Source organism: Strix aluco, chromosome 27 (assembly GCF_031877795.1).
Source record: "Strix aluco isolate bStrAlu1 chromosome 27, bStrAlu1.hap1, whole genome shotgun sequence".
Lineage (NCBI taxonomy): Eukaryota > Metazoa > Chordata > Aves > Strigiformes > Strigidae > Strix > Strix aluco.
This window is the reverse complement of record NC_133957.1, coordinates 4629932-4652243: the sequence shown is the minus strand read 5'-3', so window position 1 is coordinate 4652243 and position 22312 is coordinate 4629932. Positions and strand designations below refer to the sequence as shown.

At 54.6% G+C, this 22312-nt stretch overlaps 1 protein-coding gene across 1 annotated transcript in view; it reads right to left on the bottom strand.

Annotated features, from left to right (window-relative positions):
• The window catches only part of LOC141915927 (hydrocephalus-inducing protein homolog), a 100157-nt gene that overhangs the window by 4360 nt on the left and 73485 nt on the right, over positions 1-22312 (bottom strand). Inside the window, 21 exon segments of the mRNA XM_074807862.1 lie at positions 387-528; positions 1006-1189; positions 1491-1640; positions 2104-2312; positions 3451-3624; positions 4266-4436; positions 5114-5148; positions 5150-5300; positions 5799-5967; positions 6186-6425; positions 7497-7646; positions 8040-8231; positions 8351-8478; positions 9327-9463; positions 10509-10642; positions 11281-11408; positions 11923-12100; positions 13772-13909; positions 14763-14972; positions 15669-15785; positions 17640-17832. Of these exon segments, the coding sequence (XP_074663963.1) occupies positions 387-528; positions 1006-1189; positions 1491-1640; positions 2104-2312; positions 3451-3624; positions 4266-4436; positions 5114-5148; positions 5150-5300; positions 5799-5967; positions 6186-6425; positions 7497-7646; positions 8040-8231; positions 8351-8478; positions 9327-9463; positions 10509-10642; positions 11281-11408; positions 11923-12100; positions 13772-13909; positions 14763-14972; positions 15669-15785; positions 17640-17832 (3330 nt within the window).

Genomic DNA, 22312 nt, shown 5'->3' with positions numbered 1-22312 from the left:
ACCAAGCCAGCACAGCTGCGCCTCACACCAACCCACACCACAACCCCTCTGGTTTGGTGAAGAAGGGCGATGAAGATGAGAATGAACATAATTAACTTAGAGACACTGGTAAGCACAGTGGCAAGGGAAGCACAGAGCCCAGCTCCCTGCAGCCAGTGTCGAAGCCGAAGGGCTCACCACTAAAACGGAGAGAAGATGTTCTCATCTCACCGGAGGAAGGTCCCTCCTCTGCTGGGAACCAGGGAGGTGGAACTGGCAATCCTTGTGCTGCTGGTAATTAATGCTTTTGGCCTTGGTAACCCCTCTGAGCACAACCAAGGTCTATGGAGCAGGGAAACCCTTTGGAGACACTATCCTGGGGAGGCACCCATAGAAGGCTTACAGACCTTTTCTTCCTCTCACGCTGGACTTGCAGTATACTGTTATCAAAGTGAATTTTCTCCTCCTCGGTGAGGGCATCATACTCGTCCTCTTCCATCTCCCAGAGACGTGCTTTCTCCCTCCTAGCAGCTTCTTCCCGCTCCCGTCCTTCAGCACAGACCAGAGAAGAAACCATCAGTGCCTGCAAGCAGAGCTTGCTGCTCTGGGTGAGCTGCCAGGATTCACAACTGTGTCCTGACCCAGCCTATCATCCTGCCAGGAGATACTGGCGAGCTCACATCCCTGCTTCAGAATTCAGATAAGCCCCAAACTATGGCTGGTCAGTGAGTTCCCATGCCTTGCCTGGCTCACATGCACCAGCACTGTGGACAGCTGGCCAGTGATTAGTTATTGAGCCACAACAGCTTGCACTTGTGCCCAGTCTTTAATGTTAGAGACTGAGGTCAGCCTCAGCATTGCTGTATTTTAAGCAACTGTGAGCTGAGTGCTGGCTACACCGAGGCAGAAGGTGGAAGGATTAATAAAAACATCTCTTACAAGTTCTGCTGGTAACCCAGATACACACGGGTAAGGCTGAGGGCTTGAGAGAGAAGATTTCAGAGTTACGAAGACGAAGAGTCTCACCTTCCTGCTCTTTTGCGGCCATCTCCCTGGCTTTCAAAGAAGCATAATCCTGGAACAGGTTCACAAAATAGATGTGAGGCCGATTTCTGACAGCTTTGAGCAGGCAGAGGAGAGCAGACGCCGTGTTGTGTGCAAAGGGGGTCTCCAGGCCATCAAACACCACTCCCTGGTAGCAGTCACTCAGCTGCAGATAAAGTCAAAAAGGAAGAGAAAGTCAGCTGTCACACGCATTGGGCTCTCAGCTAGTCACTAAAGCCTGATGTCAGAGATCACCAGCCATCACAGTTCCAAGTGCAGCAGCTCAGACAAGCTCTGATCTTTCCCCACGCTCTGCCAACTTATGGCATCTGCAGCTTCACCCACGGATCCCTGCACGCAGCCCAGGACTCCTCCAAGAGCAGGCACAGCCCTCCTCCTCTCGGAATTGTACCTCGCTGCCTGTCTCTCTGTAGCAAGAATGTACCATTTGCCCCCACCCCACGTACCTGCAGCCTTTCAGAGAGGATGGCCACCAGCAGCTCCTCGGGCAGCACGCAGCTCCTAAAGCCCAGCTCTCCTGATGTGCTGCCACTGATGCTCAGCTCTCGCTGCGCAGGAACGCAGGGAAGGGGAGAGAGGTGAGAACTTGATGAGCCCTGCAATGTTGAACACCACAAGAAAAATCAACCACTTTGGAAACCCCCAAAACAATTCCAACTGCTGGGCTTGGAGCTGGGGTTTCTCACTAGCAGGAGACTAGAACAAAACTGCAGGCCAGCAGCTCCAAGGGACCACGCTGGAGGGTGCATCTGTGGCCAGCAGAGACCCAAGCTTGCAAGCCCCCAGCGCAGCATCCCGCAGCTTTGCCCACCGCTGCAGCCACGTTAGCCAGGACTGCACTTTGCCAACAATCTGTTAAGATGCCGCAGAGTTTCTCTGCCAGAGCACAGGGTTTCATTCCCACCCTGAGCCATGCCCAGCCTGCCCAGCTGGCTCTCTGCACTACAGACCCCCGCACCAGGCTCTGGGTGACGCAGAGCCTCCACTGGAAGCGGCCCCTTCACTTCTCAGAGGCAACAGAAAGGTCCCAGGCATTAACCAGTGCACATCGTGCTTCACCTGGGAGCCTGTCAGATCCATCAGATGCTGTTTCTGGGATTGCGGGGTGGGGCCATCTGTCTTCTTCTTGCCCGCCACAGCGCTCACCTGGCCTCGGGACCTGACGGACCGCCGGCTGAGTTTGTCCACAGAGCTGGACCGGCTCATGTCTAGGCTGCGCTTGGCCTTGGTGCCGAACTGCAGGCTGAGGGACGCATCTGCGTTGTGACCTGTGGAGGGGACAGACGCTCAGTGGGGAGCAAGCAGGCACCTTCCACCCCAACGGGCACAGCCCTGCGCTCTGGCAGGGACACAGCCATTGTTCCCCAGCCTGCTGGGCACTAGCAGCACCCATCTCCAGAAGCAGCTCCTGCCCTGCTTCTCTTATTAGCATGGTAAAGCACACCACCTGATACTGGATTTTAAAGCCAGAGAGTTTTTAAGGCACAGCTCTGCGTCCCTCCTCACAAATGTGCACGCAGGTGACACTGCACAGTAGCTCCCCTATGGATCAAGCCAAGGCTCCACCCTCCAGGAGCATCATTTCTGTACCTTGCACCCATCCTGCATTCTCACATGGAGACGGTAACATGCAGCCCTGCCCCAGCTGCATCCCCCATCTCCACTGGAGCTAAATCCTCCTCATGGGATAACCCCACCCAGGGCCCAGACCCTTCTTCCTTCCACCAGCTCCCAACCCAACCAGGTTCAAAGCTGAGCAATGCAAAACTTCCCCCACCAGAACCAGGGTCTGGCCTCACCCTGCAGAGCACGGGGCACCAACTGCCCAACCAGGTTTTCTAAAAGTCTCTGGTCTCAGGTGGAGAACAGCACCACATGCACGAGCTGCGTGACCTGACAGTGTGTATAGGAGAACCTCTGGAGAAAAGAGCTCATCTGCAGCATGTCTCATCTGAAACTCTGGGAGGTTGTTCTTCCCTTCCTCTCATGTTTCTGAAGCCACACTCAAAGTCAGTTGTCTAGTGCTTAATGAGCAGCTTCAGAGGGCTTCTTGGTTGTTAAAGTGGGCAGCAGTTCTGCCTGATGGCCACGAGGAGCCAGCTGGATTCAGCTTTAAGGAAATATAAAAAAACCCTGAGAAAAATACAGGTGTGCTTCACCACTCCTAGGAAAAGGAGTATGTGCTGAGAAGCCCAGAGGCAGTAGAAGTGCCCCTGTCTGAGCCCTTAAAACAGAGATTATTTTTTTTAATAACATGAGATGCTTTATGAAATGGCTTTGCTACATGCTGCACCCACGTTCCCTAGGAGACCCAAGGGCTGTCAGAGTTCCTCTCTGGAGCAAGCAGAAGTGGATGGTCATGGTGGGTTTCTGAAGCGCTGCTCTGGGTCCAGCGTTTCTCCTTACCAGCACCCTCTGCCTCCTTGCAGCTCTGCTCGATGGCAGCCCTGATGCACAGCTCCTGGGCACGCAGCCCTGCCGAGCTGCTCCTGTCCGAGATGGCTTCTCTCACCACGGTGTCGATGGACAAGCAGGCAGCGCCGTAATATTTGGACAGAGCAACCGCTGCCGCTGTCTTTCCTTGAGAGAGAGGAAGACTGCTTGGTGACACTTACACGTGAAGCATTTTCAGGGACAGGCTCTAGAAAGTCCCCAGACAGGATTTCAAAGTTTCAAGGACAGTCGGAAATCAAGTGCCCCTTTAGGGGAGACCGTGAGGGAGGTAGCTGAGCATGGCTAGAAGCGTTGTCCTCTAGAGCCAGGAGGATCACCTCCACCTCACATCCAGCTGAGCACTTTGTCCCTCGTGGTGACCTCAACCCTGGGCCAGAACATTGTTTCGAGCCCTGTCCCGCCACCACTCAGAGCGTTCGCCAGCCTGTGCTGGCCGGCGCTGCCTCAGGCAACATCTGGGCACGGTCTGGGGGTCAGCGTGGGCGAGGGACTGCTCCCATGAGGCTACAGGGGCACTAGGCACTGTGCTCCCACGAAGCAACGGGGACATGGCCACCCTGTGTGGGGGAACGATAGCCTAGCTGTGTGGACACAGGGTGAGCCACAGCCCTTGCCCCAGCTGGTGAAGGCCTGGGACCATTTCATGTACCAGCAGAGCTGCGGCTTACCTCGCTTCGCTTCAACTGGTCAACCAAGCACCACGGCCCTCCAGGATGTGTCTCTCCTGCTTCCCCCCTCCTTGCAGCCACAGGCTGCGGCTCACCTACCTGTCAGGGGTGCCCCATGGATGATGACGACGATCCCTCTGCGGTTTCGGGCCGCGCGCCCCTCTGCAGAGATATCGATGCCAAGGTGGCGGGCGATGGCCCTATAGACAGGGCTGTCGGCCAGTTCTCCCGCGGCCGCCTTGCTGCTGGCGATGCTCTGCTGATGCTCTGCTGTGCAGAACCAGATAGAACAGTCAGCCTCCTGCCTACCTATGATCCTGATCATCCTCCCCATCCCCTCAGATTCTGGGAGAGAAGACTTTGCTGAAACCAACACCACACCGAGGTCTCACCATGCCCCTCCTTTAGGCTTGTGCAGATCAGGGTCTGCCCTAGATGGTGGTCAAGGTGCCTGTTCAGAGTATAGGAAATGGGGTGGCAGAAAGAGGAAAGAGCAAGCATTTGGCAACACCTAAAAGGACTGGGCCAAATCTCCCATGCCCTGTCAACATGGTCCTCATGGGAGTTTGGTCCCAGGTCCTGCTGAGTAAGGGGGGGACAGGCAGAACCAGGCATTTTACACCGTCCCAAGGGAGAGGCTCCATTTACGGATCAAGCGATTATCCAAAAGCTGGATGCTTTAGGAGTATTATACCAGGAGATGTAGCTGGGCTCTGAATTCACCATAACAGCATTTGCAAAGAGCTCCCACCTCTGCCCTTAGGAGGTCACCAAAAGCCATCTCGGCTTGCAGTGTCACGCAGGACAGAGAGCGCGCTGCCCTGCCTAGGAAAGGGAACAGCATCATCCTGATCCCAGCAGCTCCTGGGGGAAAAGGTGCTCATTTGGCAAAACTGGGGAGAACCTCTCTGGCCTCTCACTTGTCCCTGCCCTGTCTGCAACATTACCCATCCCCTGTCTTTTCTCAACACCTTCCTCCTCCTCCACATTCAGATTTAGAGTCCACCTTGTTGGACTGGCTTTCATCAAACACGGAGGGAAAAATGAATGAGTTCTGGGATGAGACAGTGTGAATGACCCCAGCAGAGGACTTTCTTCCTTGATCTGACAGAGACTGGACTTCTTCAAAGTTTGCTGAGGAGGAAGGACATGGGGAGGGAAGAAGAGGGTGGACATGGCCAGGCAATCTGCTCTTTGCCATTTGCCACTTTGCATGGCCACGTGCAAAGTTTCCCAAGGAGAAGTCTGTCCAAGCTGTCTCTGCCCTCGGGGGGATTTTGAGTTTGTGCTTTTGGTGCTGGGAAGGAGCAAATATAAGATAGCTGGTGGTATTAGACCTGGTCCTGCTGGCTGAAGAACTCATCCAATCCTATTTTTTGTGGTTAGGGGACACAAGAGGACAACATGATTATTTCCCCGGTCCATGGCAGGCAGATATGAGCTTGCTTTGGCTGCACTCAGGGCTGGTAGGGGATGCGTGTTACAAGCCACAGACCTTCACGCTGGAATTCCTCCACCCAGCTGGGGAATGGGTGGCTGCTAAAAGCCTGGGCTTCCCGTGGAGAGCTCGGGGCGTGTGGGCTGGACTCCCCGCTGTGTCCACACTCAGGACAGCCAATGCCAAACCCTCACCGTTGTCCTGGCCTGCTGGTTCCCCAGTCTTGGACTTCGTCTGCTCATCCTGCAGCCTCTTCTGGTCCTGATAATATTCCAGCACCTCAGGGGGCAGCTTCTCACCCGGGGCACGCGGAGGCAGCAATAAGGTGTTGCGGCAGTCATAGTCTTTAAGCGTCTGCAGGATCTGTGCACGTTGGGAAGAGAAGCCATATGCAGGACGTGTTTCTAACAACACGGACTATCCAAGCCCCTCCACAGTCTGCCAGCAGAGCTGGCTAACCCTGAAATGCCACCAGACTTTGCCCTGGGGACTGTCTCCATCTCCCTGGCACAAACCCGGGAATGCTGGAGCACTGTGAAGCTACGGGAGCGTGCACATGGGGACCAGACCTTCCCTCTCACCTGCTCCTCAGCAAGGTACTGCTGGTCAAACTCCAGCGAGTAAAACTCGATGGGGAACTCGCATGGGTTCTTCACCACCACCGTCCCCTCTGCTTCACAGCTGTATGGCAGCAACGGTCCCAGCTCGAGCACTGGGGGGCTGAACTCCAGCTGTGGCTCCAGCCCACGCCCCGAGAGCTGCAGCTGGAGGTGCTGGCTGCTCTGGAAAATGTTAATCTTCAGCTCACTTCTGTAGGACTTCTGAAAAGAGAGAAGCACAGAAAACTCCTCCATGAAGTCCCAGGTGACAGGGCCTCAAATTCAACTCTTGCCCCAAGGCAGGGGTGTCACCAGTACCTCTAAGGGGAATGGAAAACAGATATTTACTTCCAGCAGGGGCTACAGCATCTGCATGCTGGCTCTGAGTAACTGGGATGAATCCTGGTGTGAAGTGTAACTGGTGTCAGACGAATCTAAAATGCACTATCAGATGTTTTCACCTAGTCACGAGGGAGTGTGATGCTCATGAGAAAGGTCCTCAGGGTTATGTTGCCCAGACACAGTCCTGGCACTGCTGCATCAGGCAAACATCAGCTCGATGAATGAGGCAGATGAGCTCGCACTGGCTAGAAATAAGGGTCGTCTTCTCTGCTCAGTGTTTAGCTCTGGTCAAAGCCAGACACAAGATGGTTACACCTCTACAGCAATTAAAACATCCCTGGGACTGTTCCCAGGCACGGAAGCACTTGTGTCCATCCTGTTACCCACTGCCAGTTTCCAAGTCACGGTGGCCACAGGCAAACTGCCTTTGGGAACGCCCCATCATTTCAGCTGACTCCCAGACTGCCTGGGAACGTGCAGGCAGGCTGGGCCAGAGCCACAGGGACTGCTGGCAGCACACCACTCCAGGCGACTGTCCTGCCGTGCCCAGGAAGGTGCGTGGTGGCTGTTTTGTCTGCTGGTACCAGCAGCAGGACTTGCCTAGATTGGCCCTTCCAGGGTTATCCCCTGCAAGCGCACCAGCTGCTCTGCACCAGGGCGTTGCAGCCTCAAACAGGCCCGTGCAAGGGGGAGATGAGGGCAAACAGGCAGATTTCCCCCCATGCGCCGAGAGGCAGCCACCCCACCATGCCCTGATGCTGAGCAAGCTCCCCAGGGGATTTCAAAGCCCCTCTCAGAAGAGTGTGCTGCAGGGGAAACTGAGGCACAGTGGGCACGGGGCTGGCAGAAAGCTCTCTGTGGAGGCAGACGCCGTCTCCTCCTCCCTGTGCTGGGCTCTCGTTACCACACTGCCCTGCCAGACCTCTTGGGGGTGACACTCGCTGATCTCACCTCTTCTGTGGGTGAAAACCTGACTTGCACGTTGCAGCGCTGTCCTGGAGCGAGGGCTCCAGCCGAGGGCAGCGCCTCGAAGACACAGGGCTGGGCCTTCAACTTCTGGGGCACCTTCTGACGCCTCCTCGCTGGCCAATGTCTGTCCACCTGAGAACAAAAAACCAATTGTGTGAGGTCTCCTTGGTCTGTGAGGACAGACCCTCGGTTCCTGCAGTGCTCTGAGACACCGTCATGGTGCTGAGGGCACCCACAGCCAAACCAGCCGAGGCCACCTCTGGCCTAGAACTGGAGGGAAAACAGGCAGGGCAGGCAGATGGGGAGGCACCATCCTCAGAAGAGGAGGAACGGGGGAAGGTGGCAGAGAAGTGAAGCACCAGCTAATGCACAGGTCCACGTGAGCCAGCCTTGCTCTGTACCCTCCAAAGCTTCCTCAGATGAGCTGTAGCCCAAGTGCTCACGCAGCCACAGGGGCAGAAAGGGCAAGAGAGGCAAAGAAAACCCAACCGAGAAGTTACGTGTTACACATTGTCTGTGCTTTACCTTCTTAACAGGCTCATTGATAGTGATGAGCCAGTTACAGGGGACCTGGAGCTGATTGTGGAGCTGGACAGTTTCTTCCTGGCACTGCCCACACTGGAGAGTGGAGAACTCCAGTCTGTCCCTGGAGACGCAGAGGGATGGCATGGCCACGCTGGCATGGAGGCGGACGTGGAACGTGGGGCCTTCTGCTACCTAGGGAAGGACAGATCATCCAGCTGAGAGCCCCGGTGACATCTGCTGCTGTCACCGACTCTCCACCTGCCCCGAGAGGTGCACGGGCACAGCAGGGTGAGGAAGCACGCCATAGGTACCTTGATGGGCAGGAGCACGTCCACCTCTCCCAGTGGCAGGCTGGCGCTCTGTGGGTCAAAGTGCACTTCAAACACCTTGGTCTCGCAGCAGAGCAGGTGCTTCACGTGGTCCAGATCCACACTGAAACCTTGAACGGATGAAAATAAAGCAGCTGAGATACACAATCGACATGAACATGTCACAAGCACGTTGGGGCCATATGTCCTGGCTGGCAGCTCTGCGAAGGACCCCTTTGTACCTGTGGAGAAGACTGCTACTCCTTCTCCCTTGTCACCACACAAGGAGAAAGGGCTTTCACAGCCAGAATCCAAGACCCACGTGGTAAAAAGGAAACATCTCAGTTGAGGAGCTCCAACCATTCCTTCACTAGGCATCCCAGGGAAGGATGCACAGACCTCTCCAAAGGAGAATTTCCAACTAAGATTCCCCCATGCCATGGTGCTCCCTGAAAAACAATTTAGAGGAGGCACCTGATCACCCTTCAGACACGGCGAGTCACCGTTTGCTGGTACTGCAGCCTTACGTCAAGGCCTGTTTTGAAAGCCTGTTTTGATACAACAGAGGGCCTCACAGGCTGTCTTCTCTATAGAGGCTGAACAGAAGTGCTATGGCATTATGAACTTTAAACAAAGCACTTCCAAACCACAAAGCGTCCATCTGTTTGCAACACAAGCCCATGGAGTCCCCATCAGGTGATGCTCATGGTAGCCAAGAGCAGAAGATGCTGAGAGGTGACCAAGGTGATCAGCCCATCCAGCCCCTGCAGGGAAGTGTTAGGGCAGGCACGGGCAGGCCGGGTCTCTGAGCACTGCTGGCCAGGAGAACTCAGGCTCTAAAGCACCAGGCAGAGGGTCCCAAGGAGGAAAAAGTTATACACACAAGCACTCAAAAAAACTCCCCATGTCCAGTGGCTTAAGCTAATCTGTCAGAGACAGCTCCTTCAAGCCCACGTGAAGTCTCTCCAGCACTGGTTACCTGTGTCACGCAGGACCTGTCTATCAGCGTGGAAGGACACAGGGAACTGCCCGGTGTTGGTGATCCTCACGACGTGCGTGGGGGTGTTACCGAGAATCACGTACCCAAAGTCCAGGAGGTACTCGGGCAGCTCAGCTCTGAAAGGAGGAGTAAGGACAGTCCTTAAACCACAGCCTGGCTACATTTCCAAGAGCATGGAAGATGCAAATAGAGTGAGTATTTCTGGATTCACTGCTGTAAAAACTCAGCTCAAGCCCATGAAACCCAAGGTCTGACCACCTGGTAATAAGACTTTGGTAAGTCACGAGGAGCACAGGACCTAGGTTTTATCAGCTACCAGTGGGACCTTAAAATAAAACTAGTTTAAAATGAATACTGGTCATAGCTCCTCTGCTATAGAAAGCCACTGTAGATAAGTCCAGTGGACCTCCACTGGTCTCAATGAAACTGCTAAGCCTGGTGTACAGCCCCAGCCTGAAACGGCTTCAGGACCTTGTCATAAGATTCGCCTGCACAGGAAATCTTCACTGCTCTGCAACCAGATCTGTCCCCAAAGCAGCACTGACAAATGCAGCAATCATCACCTACAAGATTCACGGGAGGGTCCTTTTCCAGAGCAATCACACTTGGGAAAGCACATATGTGATCTGTTTTGGAGAGCATCTTCCTGAACTGGAGCCTACCGTGCCCGTGCCTCCTCATGAAGGAGCAGAGGGAAGTTACCGAGGTAAGCCCTGCAGTCCCACCAGCATCCAAGCCACCTGATTTAGGGTTTGTCAAGGGTGTGTCAACCTCTGCAGTTCCCTACTCTTTTTGCTCAGTGTGGTCTGTTAGCTGGAACAAAGATGCCAGCTTTGAGTTGCCTCTTTCAGAGCTGGTCAGCAGGGATGGTGTTGGTGCTCTCTGGAAGGGCTTGATGCTCTGCACTGGACCCCCTCAGCCCTAAGAGCAGGACCCAGCGCCTGTGGGGAGCTGAGCACCTCCAAAGCTCAGGGTGGCTCTGTGGAAGTGAGGACACTCAGCTGCTCACAGGGAGCATGTCAAAGCTACCAGGATCAGGCCCTTTCTGAAGTCCCCACTATCCCCAGCTCTGCAGATACAAGGAGCTCTCAGGAGCAGGGGTGCACTGCTGGGTGTTACCCTTGGGGCACCTGGAGATAGGGTACAGGAGGCCCTACTAACTCGAGAAGCCTCCGACGAGCGTGCTGGTCAAAGGCAGTGGCCTCTGGGGGACCAGAGGTGAGAGCTTTCTGCTGCTCCAGGGCATGTTCCTCCATCAGCATCTGCTCCATCTGCATCTGCAGCCGAGGGTCCAGCTGAGGGAAGGAAAGGCAGCGGCTGGTTAGCAATGGTCCTTCTCAAGGCTCCCCCCTGCTCGTGTTGAGAGGGGTGATGGGATCCTTCTGTCTCGGCCTCAGTGTCTGTGACACCTCCTGCTCTCTTAGCCTGGGCCTCATCTCAAGGGCAATGAACTCCAGTATCTTCGCCTGCCCAGTCACTGTTACAAAAGCTGACCTGGCCAGACAGACAGACAGACAAGCCAGGAACCTTCCAGAGCTCCAAGTCTTTGCCTGCCCCCAGCCAGTGCCAAAGCAGCTCGGACAAAAGCTCTCTTGTAAAGGGAGCCACGATAACGCTGCTGTCTCTTAGAGATCAGCCCTGGCAGCACAGTCCCAGGGCACAGTCAGGCTGCTGCTATTAAGCTCTGTAACCTGGCAGGGCTTGGGTGGTGAGCAGCAAATACCCCAGTGATGACCTACATCTCCATCCCAAAGTACCATAAATTCAATCACTTGAGCAGGGTCTTCAGGATCTCTCCCTGGGATCATGGGGAGGTTGGGCAGGGAGGTCCCAAGTGCCAGCAGGGCACCGGGAAGCCTGCTGCGGGCAGCAGGGGACCAAATGACACCGGGGGAGGGTGGCACGTGTCAAACGGGGCAGCAGCCATTCTCACCATGGCATCCAAGGGATCTGGGGGTGGCTCCGTGGCCACAGCCTCCCCCAGAACAACTGCTTCCTCTCTCTGGCTGTCTTCCTTCTTTTCTATCACCTCCTTGAGGAGCTTCTCGTATTTTTCATTTCCTGAAGGAAGAAAACATCCACAAATAGAAGCGTGGCACAGCGCCATTCCCATTTAAGCTGGGAAGCCCCACTTCCCCGACTCTGGCCTCTCCCAGAAACACCCTCCTCAAGCAATGTCTGGAAAGTAGATGCTGCTTTTCCTCTATCAACCCTGATGTTCATTCCCACCCATCTTCCTCCCCACATAGGAGCACCTCATCCCCTGCAATGTGACACAAATCCAACCCTGCCAAAATCCCTGCCAGCCTGTGCTCAGCTTTCCCGAGCATTTCTGTCCAGCCACCACCTTCCCAGGACTCTGACACATGCTGGCAAGCTCTGCAGGATGGTTCCTGGGGCAAAGCCCACACGGGCTCATCTGCCAGAGCCTCAGGAAGCAACCGGGGGGTTGAGTGTTGGTCTGACAGCCCTGAAACCTCCAGGCTTCGTGGAGTCAGGTGTGAGCTGCCCTACGGGCATCTGACATGGGGGAGTAACAGGGGACCCTCCTGGGGAGCAGACAGGCCGTGCTCACCTTTGATGTTCCTGGGCAGGTCCAAGTAGATCCTGGGAAAGCTCCCCTCTCCTTTCAGGGAGATTTCTTCTGGTTCTAGGTGACCCACTTGGATCTGGAAAGTCCTGCAGAAGGCTCCAGGCACTCCTGGCAGGTAATAGACTTTCAGGACTTGCTCCTGGCCAGGTTCAACGTAACCCTGCAGGGTGTGGGAGAAGAGGGAGGGAATGAACCAAAGAGGGTTTGGTGGAGGGATGGCTCAGACGACAGACACACTGAGAAGAGAAGGCAGGTTCTCATACACGAGAAAGTATCAGACAACATCGCCTTCTAGCTTTCTTGTACCCAGAAGCTGAAGTCTCCTACACCAGGTCCTTCAGAGGGCTCGTAGGGATGCACTCCCCCAGGACAGACCCACAGACCGCCCCTTGCTCAGCATGAGCACAGCTCTGCCCCTAGCGGTGTTTACCCTCTGCTAGCAAGAGCCAGACTGAAGAAATAAAAGCTCTTTTACCGGCCACTATGCAAAATAAGTGAAGTGCCCACACTCTCAGCATGGCCAGCAGCTCCTGCCACAGCACATCAGCGGTTCCCAGGCTGGTGTTGAAGGGCCTGACCCCTTATAATGATCCCAGCCAAACACCTCCTGCCTGTGCAGGTACACCGGGGGTGCGTGAGCCTATCCAGGCTCACAGTGACCTGCAAACATACATCTCTGGAAAGGCAGGAGCAGAGACTAGGATGAGATCTAGGAAAGGTGTTGCCAGGAAGGGCACCTCCTCTCCGGGCTTCCAGAAAGGCTGCCCGAGCCCCAGGCTAGGCTCCCGTCAGCCAGGCTGAGAGCAAATGCAAGCAGACAGCAACAGAGCCCTGGGTGAGGGACACAGCCACAGCTTTCCTCGGCTCGCCCTCTGCACACTGGGCTAGACCCTCGGCTCCCCGCTCCCCTTCACGCTGCAGGGAGAAGCTGCTGAGTGGGACAGATCCTGCCACTTGGTGCCCTGAGCCCCTGGTGCAGCGCAGAACACAGCTGTAGCAAAAGCCAGCCCTGCCAAGCTGCCAGCGCCGATGGGGCTGTCACAGCAACTGACTGCGCGGGTCCGAGCAGAGCTGGGTCTTTGGAAGCTCGCAGCAAGAGGGCATCAGTGTGTCACCCCTTGTAGGAAACAGGCATGAGGAAATGTGAACGCCTTTGGCTTCCTCTTCCCACTGCAAAAAGGGACTAGACAGGAATGCTGCTCCAGCCCAAAGACAGCCACACAGGACTGAGAAGTTGGGATGGTGGGATGCTGCAAACTCCTCTCCTCACTGTTCCAGCCCTGTTCCTGCCTGGCGCCCTCACTGCCCCACAAAGCTGCTGCGGAGCAGCAAAGCTGGGGGAGTGGGGGACCGGTACAGGGGCTGCTACAATTTCTGGCAAAGCAGCTTCATGCCCAAGTGAGAGCATTTAAGTCCTGCTCAGTGCTGGCAGGGGGCTGGCAGGGTGGGCTACAGGCAGGGACAAGGAGTAAGCCCTGTCCAATCACACACCCTGGGCAAGGTGACTCTCAGGAGAGCCGGCACAGTGCGGCCCCAGTGCCCGCACAGCCGGAGCACTCAGCAGTTGGGGTCCCCAGAGCGCTGGTGCCTCCGGCCGGTGGCTGCTGTGTGACAGCAGGGTCACCCGCCGGCAAAGGCCGTGAAGGGCGTCCATTAGCACCGTGCTTGCTTGACCCTCCCTACCCCCCAGCAGCAGCTGCTTACAGCCCTGCCTCTCCTGTCTGCTTTTGTGGGTTGTTTTTTTTTAATTTTGTTTTTTTCCCCTACAACCCCCTCCTGGGTAGCCTGACCCAGAGCCAGGGTCAATCACTCGCGCCACCTCCGTACTCACCGTGCTGGGCAGGACCAGGGGCACGCCGGGCAGAGGGCTGTCTGCGGTGCCCGCGCTGGGCCTGAGCACCACGTAGGTGAATCCCATCTTCCCGCTGTTCTGCAGGGTGACCTCTGCTTCGGTGACTTTGTTAAACAGCTGAAGAGAGGACAGAGGAGTGGGAAGCTGAAGGCACAGGCCTGATACTGGGAACCTTCTTCTGCTTTCATTGGGATGCGAGCAAATGAACTCAACACAGGAGAAAAGCAGAGGCAGAGGAGGTACGGGCACTTGAGTCTCCCAGGTTAACCTGGGGAAGCCACCGCCACAGGGCACCCCTTAGCCCTACACAGGAACAGATACTGATGGCGGCACGCAGAGGGGCAGTGCCAACCACAGAGATCAGTCATAAGGAAACCAAGGAGGAGACAAGCTCTCTGCACCTCATGGTGTCATCTCACACCCAGCTGGAACAAAGGAGGTGGCATCAAGACATTGCAGAAGAAAAAGCACCTGCAGTGACAGCAAAATGGGAGACAGGGCAACAGCTGGAAATGTCTGTGGGGTTTTTAACCAAAAAGAAGTAAAGTGGGGATTATTCTAGGACATTCTTTCCAGCTACAGTGACTGGGAAGCCCAAGTTAACTTCCTCCCTGGTTTATTTTGCTGATTAATCAAGAACATCAAAAGAGAGCACCTCCTTGGACCTCAGGCTTTAGGAGCGGATCAGCAGATGGATGTCTTGGGGCACGTCCCTCTGGAATCACCACTGGGACCCTGCCTGCCCCAGGAGGCGGTGTTAGTTACCTTGAGGAGGAGGAATTCCCAGCTGGAGGGGGGTGGAGATGGCCATTAAAAACAGCTTGAATGCAGGACATATCACTCCAAGGTTGTACTTCCAAGCCATAGAGCCAACACAGCAGTTGGGGAGAGAGCCCTAGCCCTAGGTGGGTGGCAACCCGCCGGTGATGGTTTCACGACAAGGACCTCTGCCAAGAGAAGCGTGCGGTACCTGCAGCCCGCAGTCGATCTCCGTGACGTCTAGGAGGTAGTTGATGAGCGAAGCCTCCCCACTCAGCGCGATCTCGTAGGTTGGGCCTCCCTCCACCCTGCACAGTGCCATGACGTGGGCGACGATATTTGTGTGGCCAAAGAAGGTGAACATGACCCGCTGGCTCTCGCCTGGCTGCAGCACACCGTAGTGCGGCAGGACATCGAAAACCTGGAGGTAGGCGAGATCAAGATGTCGAGCATGGAAATTGATGCAGAAGAGCAGCCACGGCTTGGAGTGAAGTACAGACGTGGCTGGAGGGGGCTCTTCCTCAAACACAGCAAAATCACCCTAATCTCATCCTGTATCCATTCCACTTACCAGTGAAGGGGCACGGGAAAAATCTTCTCCCATACTCACTCATTAATGCATTAATTAATACACTACATATTAAAGTAATTTGGGCTGTCTCCTGGCAGCAAGAAATTCTCTTCACTGCAGAACTTGCCTTTAAAAGCACCTTTTACTGCCTTAAGAAAAACACAGTATTTGGAGGTGAAAGCCCTTGGAGCTGGGGGGGAGGACTCCAGCCCAGCTCATCTGACTCCTGATGCTTTTCGCTCTCTCCGATTTGCATGCTGCGCTCTCTCAAGATGCTACAGCACAAGCTACTGCAGAAATTTCCTGTTGACCCTCTGATTAGCAACAAGATGAATAATGCCCTCCATAGCTGCTGCACAGGTCAACCCTACGACATGTCCTGCGTGGCCTCTCCAGTGACCAGTTGCTTCAGCAGCGCTGTGCGATGGGCTTGGAGGGACGTGAGGCCACTCTGCGAGCAGCATCGAGGGCCACCAGTGGGAGGGGGGGGAGCTACATAACTGCTTGCCACACTGGAAACGTGGCACAAGATGGATTCCCACTTACCTCCTCCATTCCCAAGGTGACGGGCTCTGCCTCCACAAACTGCATCAGTTTGTTGATCCCCACCAGCCTCTGAGTCTCCACAGCACCTTCCAGCTCCGCAGCAGTGGATGGCAGCAGCTGGAAAACAAGCACCATGGGCTGCAGTGAGCAGCTGGCTGGTCTGGGTGAGACCACTCTGCTGCAGGCTCCACCACCTCATCCAGCCAGGAGCAGCTGAGATGGGACCTGGGTGCAAATCAAGTACGGGTATGTCCGTGCCATCCGTTGAGTGTGGGTCCAAGCCCACCCACAGGTGAGACACGGGCTCCATCTGCACTTCCTACACACCAGCTTGCATGGGGAAGCTGAGTGCACCCAGCCCTCAGTCCTGGCAGAGACCTCAAGGGCATTTTTCACCCTTGTGCCAGCCCAGCTTCACTCACTCCTGCCCAAGGAATGTGCCCAGAACCCCATGCCTCGACAGGTTAGGTTCTTCATGACAAAAACAGGAACACAGCTGCAAGTGAGAAGTATCAAAACCAGGAAAATAAGGACTTGGCACAACTATCCCATTTCAGAGAGTGCTTAGGTTTCATCTCGTGCACCCATCAGTGCTGGAGAGCTGAGGATCTCCACCAGGTCATTCTCTTGAATGACACCTTCCTGAAGAAGGCAGCCAAGGTGTTCTTCTGTCTTGCAGCAGCTGAGAGCTGGTGTTTGATCTCAGAGGTGCCATCTTTCAAAAGATTTTCCTAATTTAATAAGCGAGGGCTTTGTGAGTGCTTTTGAAATGTAGTAATACCTGCTTCTTCAGTAACATGAAGAAGTGCTTTGTGCTGGGGCCTTGACATCAGCAGAATCTGCAAGAATATTTATGGGACATCTTTACACCTAATCAGAGGCTACATCTCCCCGGTAGATGAAGCTCAGAATCAGAAGATTCAATGCTCTTTCTCTCGTCTTCACATTTTCAAGCCTAGCAAAGCTTTGCCAAGCGCCTGTTCCCAAAGATTCTAACCCGCATCTTTCCTAGGCCTATGGTCTCCCACCTCCCCAGGGAGGTTATGTGTACAGTGACACAAGCGGAAGATGAAGCTGCAATCCAGACATATCCTTTGAAGCACTTTTGGATCCTACTTAGCCATATCTACTTGAATTTCTTCGGTTTATTTCTGCATACATGGCAACAAAGCAGGAAATAAAGATGATTCCACCCTTCAATCTGAAAACATTCAGCCACACCATTCTTTATGTCTACAGGGTATCATTTCTCCTGATTCAGAAAAAATGTGCAGTTATAATGTTAAAATGACTGCTATTTGGATGTGAGCAGATGCAACCCCTCTCCTTGAACTTAACGCCAACGCCAGTGCTTTCAGAACTTCCCATGCTTTCCTGCATCCTTTTCTATTGCCCCAGGAGCAGCCTCTGTCCCACACAATGCAGAACAAGGCGCCAGTTCCCACTAGCACAGACGTCAAGCTCCAAAGCACCGAGGTTCACCAGGAAGGTCAGCAGACCAAAGGCCATTTTCCATGCCAGGAGGAAGAGACAATGACTTTCAAAGTCTCATTTTATCAAAGACAGCTCTGTGGCCATCCCTGCAATACTGCAGGTCTCGGGTGAAGGCAGAGACATAAAAGCAGGTGGCTCCAGCTGGGGTTGAGAAGGTGGTACATGGAGATCACAGTACTTGGCACAGCTTGATACAGGAAGGAAACTGGAAGCCTTCACATCATGATGCAGTGTAAAAACAAGCCAAAAAAACCCAAACTCAGCATAGGTCCGTAGGATCTGAGTGGGCTTCTCCAAGCAAAACTATCCGATTTCTCCCTCCCCAGAAACCCCGTGTCCAGCCACTGGCCCTGCTGCCCAGCCCGCCCTCAGGGCACATGACAGCAGGGCAGCAAAAAGGGGGATTGGCACAAGCATGGCTTTTTGGTGGCAAGCTGGGGGAGGCAACGCAAGCGGTAGGTGTACAAGAAAATCTACCTTTGCTTCCAGGGAGTCATCTGCATCTGCTGGCTCTTGGGCAGGATCCCCTGCGGCTCCCAGGGCTTTGGCTGGTTCCTCCACACCTCCATCCCTGCAGCTGCTCCCTGCAGACACCAAGCGCTTGGACCAGGCTCCCTCCTCCTTTGGTGGTTGGGGTTTGATGAAAAATTTAGGTACTGGAGGGCTGAACCTGGAAAATAACATAACTTTGATTGTGGACCTGCAGTGGGAGGGAGGGAAGCCTGCACGAACAGCTCCTCAGCAGGATGCGGCCCCCGACTGGGCACTGGTGCTGTGAACTCAGTAACGGGTCTGACCCAGCAGCTCCGAAACCAGGATGGAGCAGGTCAGCATATGGGGCTGCCTAGGGATGACGCTGGTATAGCGGCGGCGCAGGCAGCTGGCAACTGGCTGCAAGGAGGAACGGAAGAGGACACAGGTGAAAGCCTTGTAGGGAGGTAAAAAGCACAGCAGGAAAGGAAGAAACACACGAACTGTGCAAAAAGGTGAGCCTGAGACACAAAGGGGCAGATCCGGACAGCAACAAGCCAGTGCAGACCCACCAGTGCCCTCCCGAAAGCACCCACAGCTGCAGACTGTGCCTCCCCCACCCAGAGGGCCAAAGTCAGAACTTCTGCAGCTCTACCAGGTGCTAATCCGGAATATTTCCCCTGACACCCACCCGCAGCTGCAGGTCAGCACAAGCAAGCAGCAATGCCCGAGGCTCTCTCCAAGCACCATAAGGCAGGAGCAGGGATGGAGCCCAGAGCCTGCTGTGCCCGAACCCCGACAGAGCCCAGCACCGTGCGGGGGCACCCACGGAGCCCGGCATGGGACACCCCCACACACGCGGGGCAGCATGGAAAGACACGCTGAGCAACTCCAGGCAGAGACTCACAGCTGAACAGCCCGTTGATCCCTGAGGAGCACCGAAGCAGCAGCGACTGGTGCTCTGGGGAAGGAAGCTTTGGTCATTTTTAATCAATACACAGCAAACGCCGATGACAAGGTTCAGCTCCTGCTGTGCCCCCGGTATTCCCTGGTTGTGAAACAACGGCTCCAACCGCACCTCGCGCTGAAAGGGCAGCAGCTCTGCTGAAACAAGGCTATAACCGATGTGGCACTTACCAACGGCACGATCACCTCCCCAGCAGCTTCTAAACACAAACCATTTGAGGGTCAATTTGGCAAATGATTCAGCAAAGCAGTTCAACAGCTCATCTTACTGACAGGACGGAGTTGATAGTTTGACCAACACGTGTCAGTAAAAAGTGTTCGGTTTAACACTTTCAAACATTCCCAGTGACTCAGACTACATTCCCTGTTTCAAACTGCAGCAGGTGCTCACAGTAACTCTGTTCACCCTTCTGATGCCCCATGGAGGGACACACTGGAACCATGCCTGCCTGTCACCACGCCTATCTGCACGTGTTCCCGAGGGCAAACGAGGCCCATCTTTTACAGCAATGTGGGTGCTTCCTTCCCAGCCGGGAACTCAGTGCCTTTAGCGACGTGCTCCCAAATGAGTATTTGTCTCTAGCTTTGCAGCTCATCATTTAAGGCTGGTTTCCATTTCTGGATTAGAGGCTCTGTGCCTCACAACCCCCAAGAGATCCCACCTGACTTGTCCTTCCTGCAACCACATGCAAGAACAAGGCTCTGCCCAGGCGAGCTGCCCCAAGCAGGGACCGATGAGCAGCAGCACTGTCACCCCTCCCCAGCCCCCCCTCTGCCTGCTACTGGGACCACATGGGGGACACCAAAGGTGACCTCAGCACCGTCCATGTGGAAGAGCAAAGCAGGACTGGAGGGCGTGCGCTTGCCCCTGCAGAAAATCGCCCATCTCCAGTCCCACCAGTGCAACCTTTGCTCCTCTCAGCTGAGGCACCTTAACAAGTATTGGGGTGCCCTGAGGGGTGACCCACCTGCTCAACACCTCCAGCAGCTGCTAACTTGGGCATTTGCCTCAGGATGAAATAAATCCAGCTCATCTGCAACAACGGTGCCTCCGGGCAGCCTGCAGCTGAACGCTGCCTGTCCCTGGTGATAGGGAGATGCCCGCAGCACAGGGGCAGACACATCCAGGGCCAGGAACACCTCGAAGCCCTGCAGCTACACACAGGTGGGTCTGGCCATTGTCATGGTGATTGTCCCAAAACTGCTAGCTGTGACCCATCTGTGGTGGTTTAGCCCCCGCCGGGGTCTGAGACCACGCGACCGCTGCCCCTCCCCCACAAAGGGAGTGAAATACAAAGCCCCAAGACTGAAATAAGGAAAGGTTTAATAAAACAATGCAACAGCAACACAACCAACAACAACAATAACAATTACAGTAATAGTGATAGCAATGAACAGAGCAAAATAGCTACCAAATACAGCAGTTTGAAGCACGATGTACAAAACCACGAGTGCACCGCGCTCTGCGCCAGGAAAATGTGACCTGCCAGGTCCGCATGGTATCTGAATAACCCGGCTAGAGCTCCCCCCCACTGCTGGGGAAACTTAACCCTATCCTGGTTAAACCAGGACACCATCCTAGCCAGGAAATGAAAGCGCGGCTCTCAGAGCTGCTCGTGATAAATACTGTAGGTCAAGAACAGCTCCTGAGGAGAGGTAAACCGCCGAGATGCAAAATCCATAATCACTTATGAAATTACCCTTAGTTTTATAGAATGGCTTGAGGAAACTTCATGGGATCGTGGTGCCTAGACAACAATATTTTTCTCTCTAAAGCAGAAGCCTCTGGGACCTGGTGCTGGGAGATGATGTGATTAGTGAGTCCTGCTGTGGAGAAGCACAAAGCATGGTGAGGGACTTTTTCCAGTGAGGGAAACCAGAATGAACAACAAGAAATGTAACATGAAAAGGAAGGGAGAGAGGAACCCAAGGTGTCAATAGAAAGCTGACCCCTGGGACAAGAAATCTTCCTGGTGCTGAAGAAAAGGGGGTTGTCTTCAAAAAGGAGAAGAAAGGGGAAGATAACAAGATGCTCAGCACCAGCCCAAGCTTTAGGCAGCTCTTCCCCTCCTGCACCTTCTGGCCAAGGCTGTGAATGCAGGGAGGAAGGCAAGGAGCAGAGAGCAGCTCTTCCACCTGCAGAGAGGACCCATCCCAAACCAGAGGGGCCAAAGGGCTGTGGACGTGCCTCCACCAGCACCGTGGAGCTGAGAGACGGAGCCTCCTGACATAAGCAGGTCAGCCTGGAGCTGGAGGGGCTGAAAGCAAGGGGTTAAGCCCTCCAGATCCATCTCACCCAATCTGGCCACCCCTCAGGTGAGACAAAATGCATCCAGGAATTAACAGTGGGGATTTAATGGGAGTACAGGCGGATTGACACCAGGGGGAGAGGAGTCCTTCCTGCTAAGGCCAGGACAACCTTGTGTCACCCACTGTCCCCAACCTCCTGTTAAAAGTATCTCAGCCTGTCTCTTGGTTTCTGAGCCTGCTAGGGCCACAGCTTCTCACAGCTTCCCACAGCCGCCTCCCAGAATAGAGGAGCTAGAAATCACACCGCTTCTGCAAACTACATGTGAAGATTCACACAGGATGATGTGACCCGGCCGGCTGAGGCTGTGCGAGAGCCAGCAACATGAGGACTGTCCCCTCAACCCTGCAGCACTGCAAGAGGAGTGCCCCAGCTCCCCACAGCCCCGGCCAGCACCAGGGACATGAGCCAGAAGCCACCACCCCTTCTTCGCATTAAATGCCAGAGTTTTAACAGTGCTGAGACTGCTTCCCTAGTGCATGGCACCCACGTATGGAGCATCCTTGCCCAGGCTCCCAAGGACCACCCGCTGGTGCCCCCACTAGCCATGGCACTGGGTTAAAATGAGCCTCCCAGCAAAGCACGAGCTCTTCTCAGGTCATCACAGGGAAAAGCACCAGAGACCGCACGCCCATGAGGAACCTGAACAGGCTACAGGCCCCTGCAGTGCACTTTTATTTCTCCTTCCGGCCATCAGATGCATATTAAAAAGGCACTTTGGAGCCAGCTACAGACAGCTCAAGAGTGTTTGCAGCTGAAAACAAAATAATATAATACAGGCGCAACCAAAAGCTTTCCCAGTGCACGGTGTGGGAACACTGGGCTTGAGCTGGGCCACCTGGCCAGCAGCTGAGGAAGGCAGTGGCGAGGGTTTGCCCTCATCAAGAGCAACTATTGAACAGCATTTCATCCAAATGGCCCTGAAGCCTATTTCTTTGCTTGGATAAATTCCCCTGCTGAGCTAAGGTTTGTGTATTCACTGAACCACCCACTGAAATTCAGACGAGGCAGCGGAGAGACAGAGAAGAGAAGCAACATTGCTGCGGTGAGATCCGACACCTCCAACTCCTGTCTTGCACACACTGGAAGGGATTAAGCTGGATTTGGCATTCATCTAAATGCAGCGAGCAGTCCCACTGTGACCAAGTATTCATTAACTCGAAGTTCATACGCAATTTCAACAGCCACTTACTTATCCAAGTCAAAAAAATGTCAATTTTGAGAGATGAGGGAGAATTTTGATTTCTTGTTTGAAAGCAGAAATTGTGTGGGAATGGATGCAGCAGAAGTGAAGTGTCTCATGTTCCTGGGGCAGCAACCAAAGCTCGCCAGCACCTTTAAGCAGGAGCCACAGGACTTGATTTTTGGGTGCACAAGATTCCTTGGCTCCTGCTGAAGCCCATAG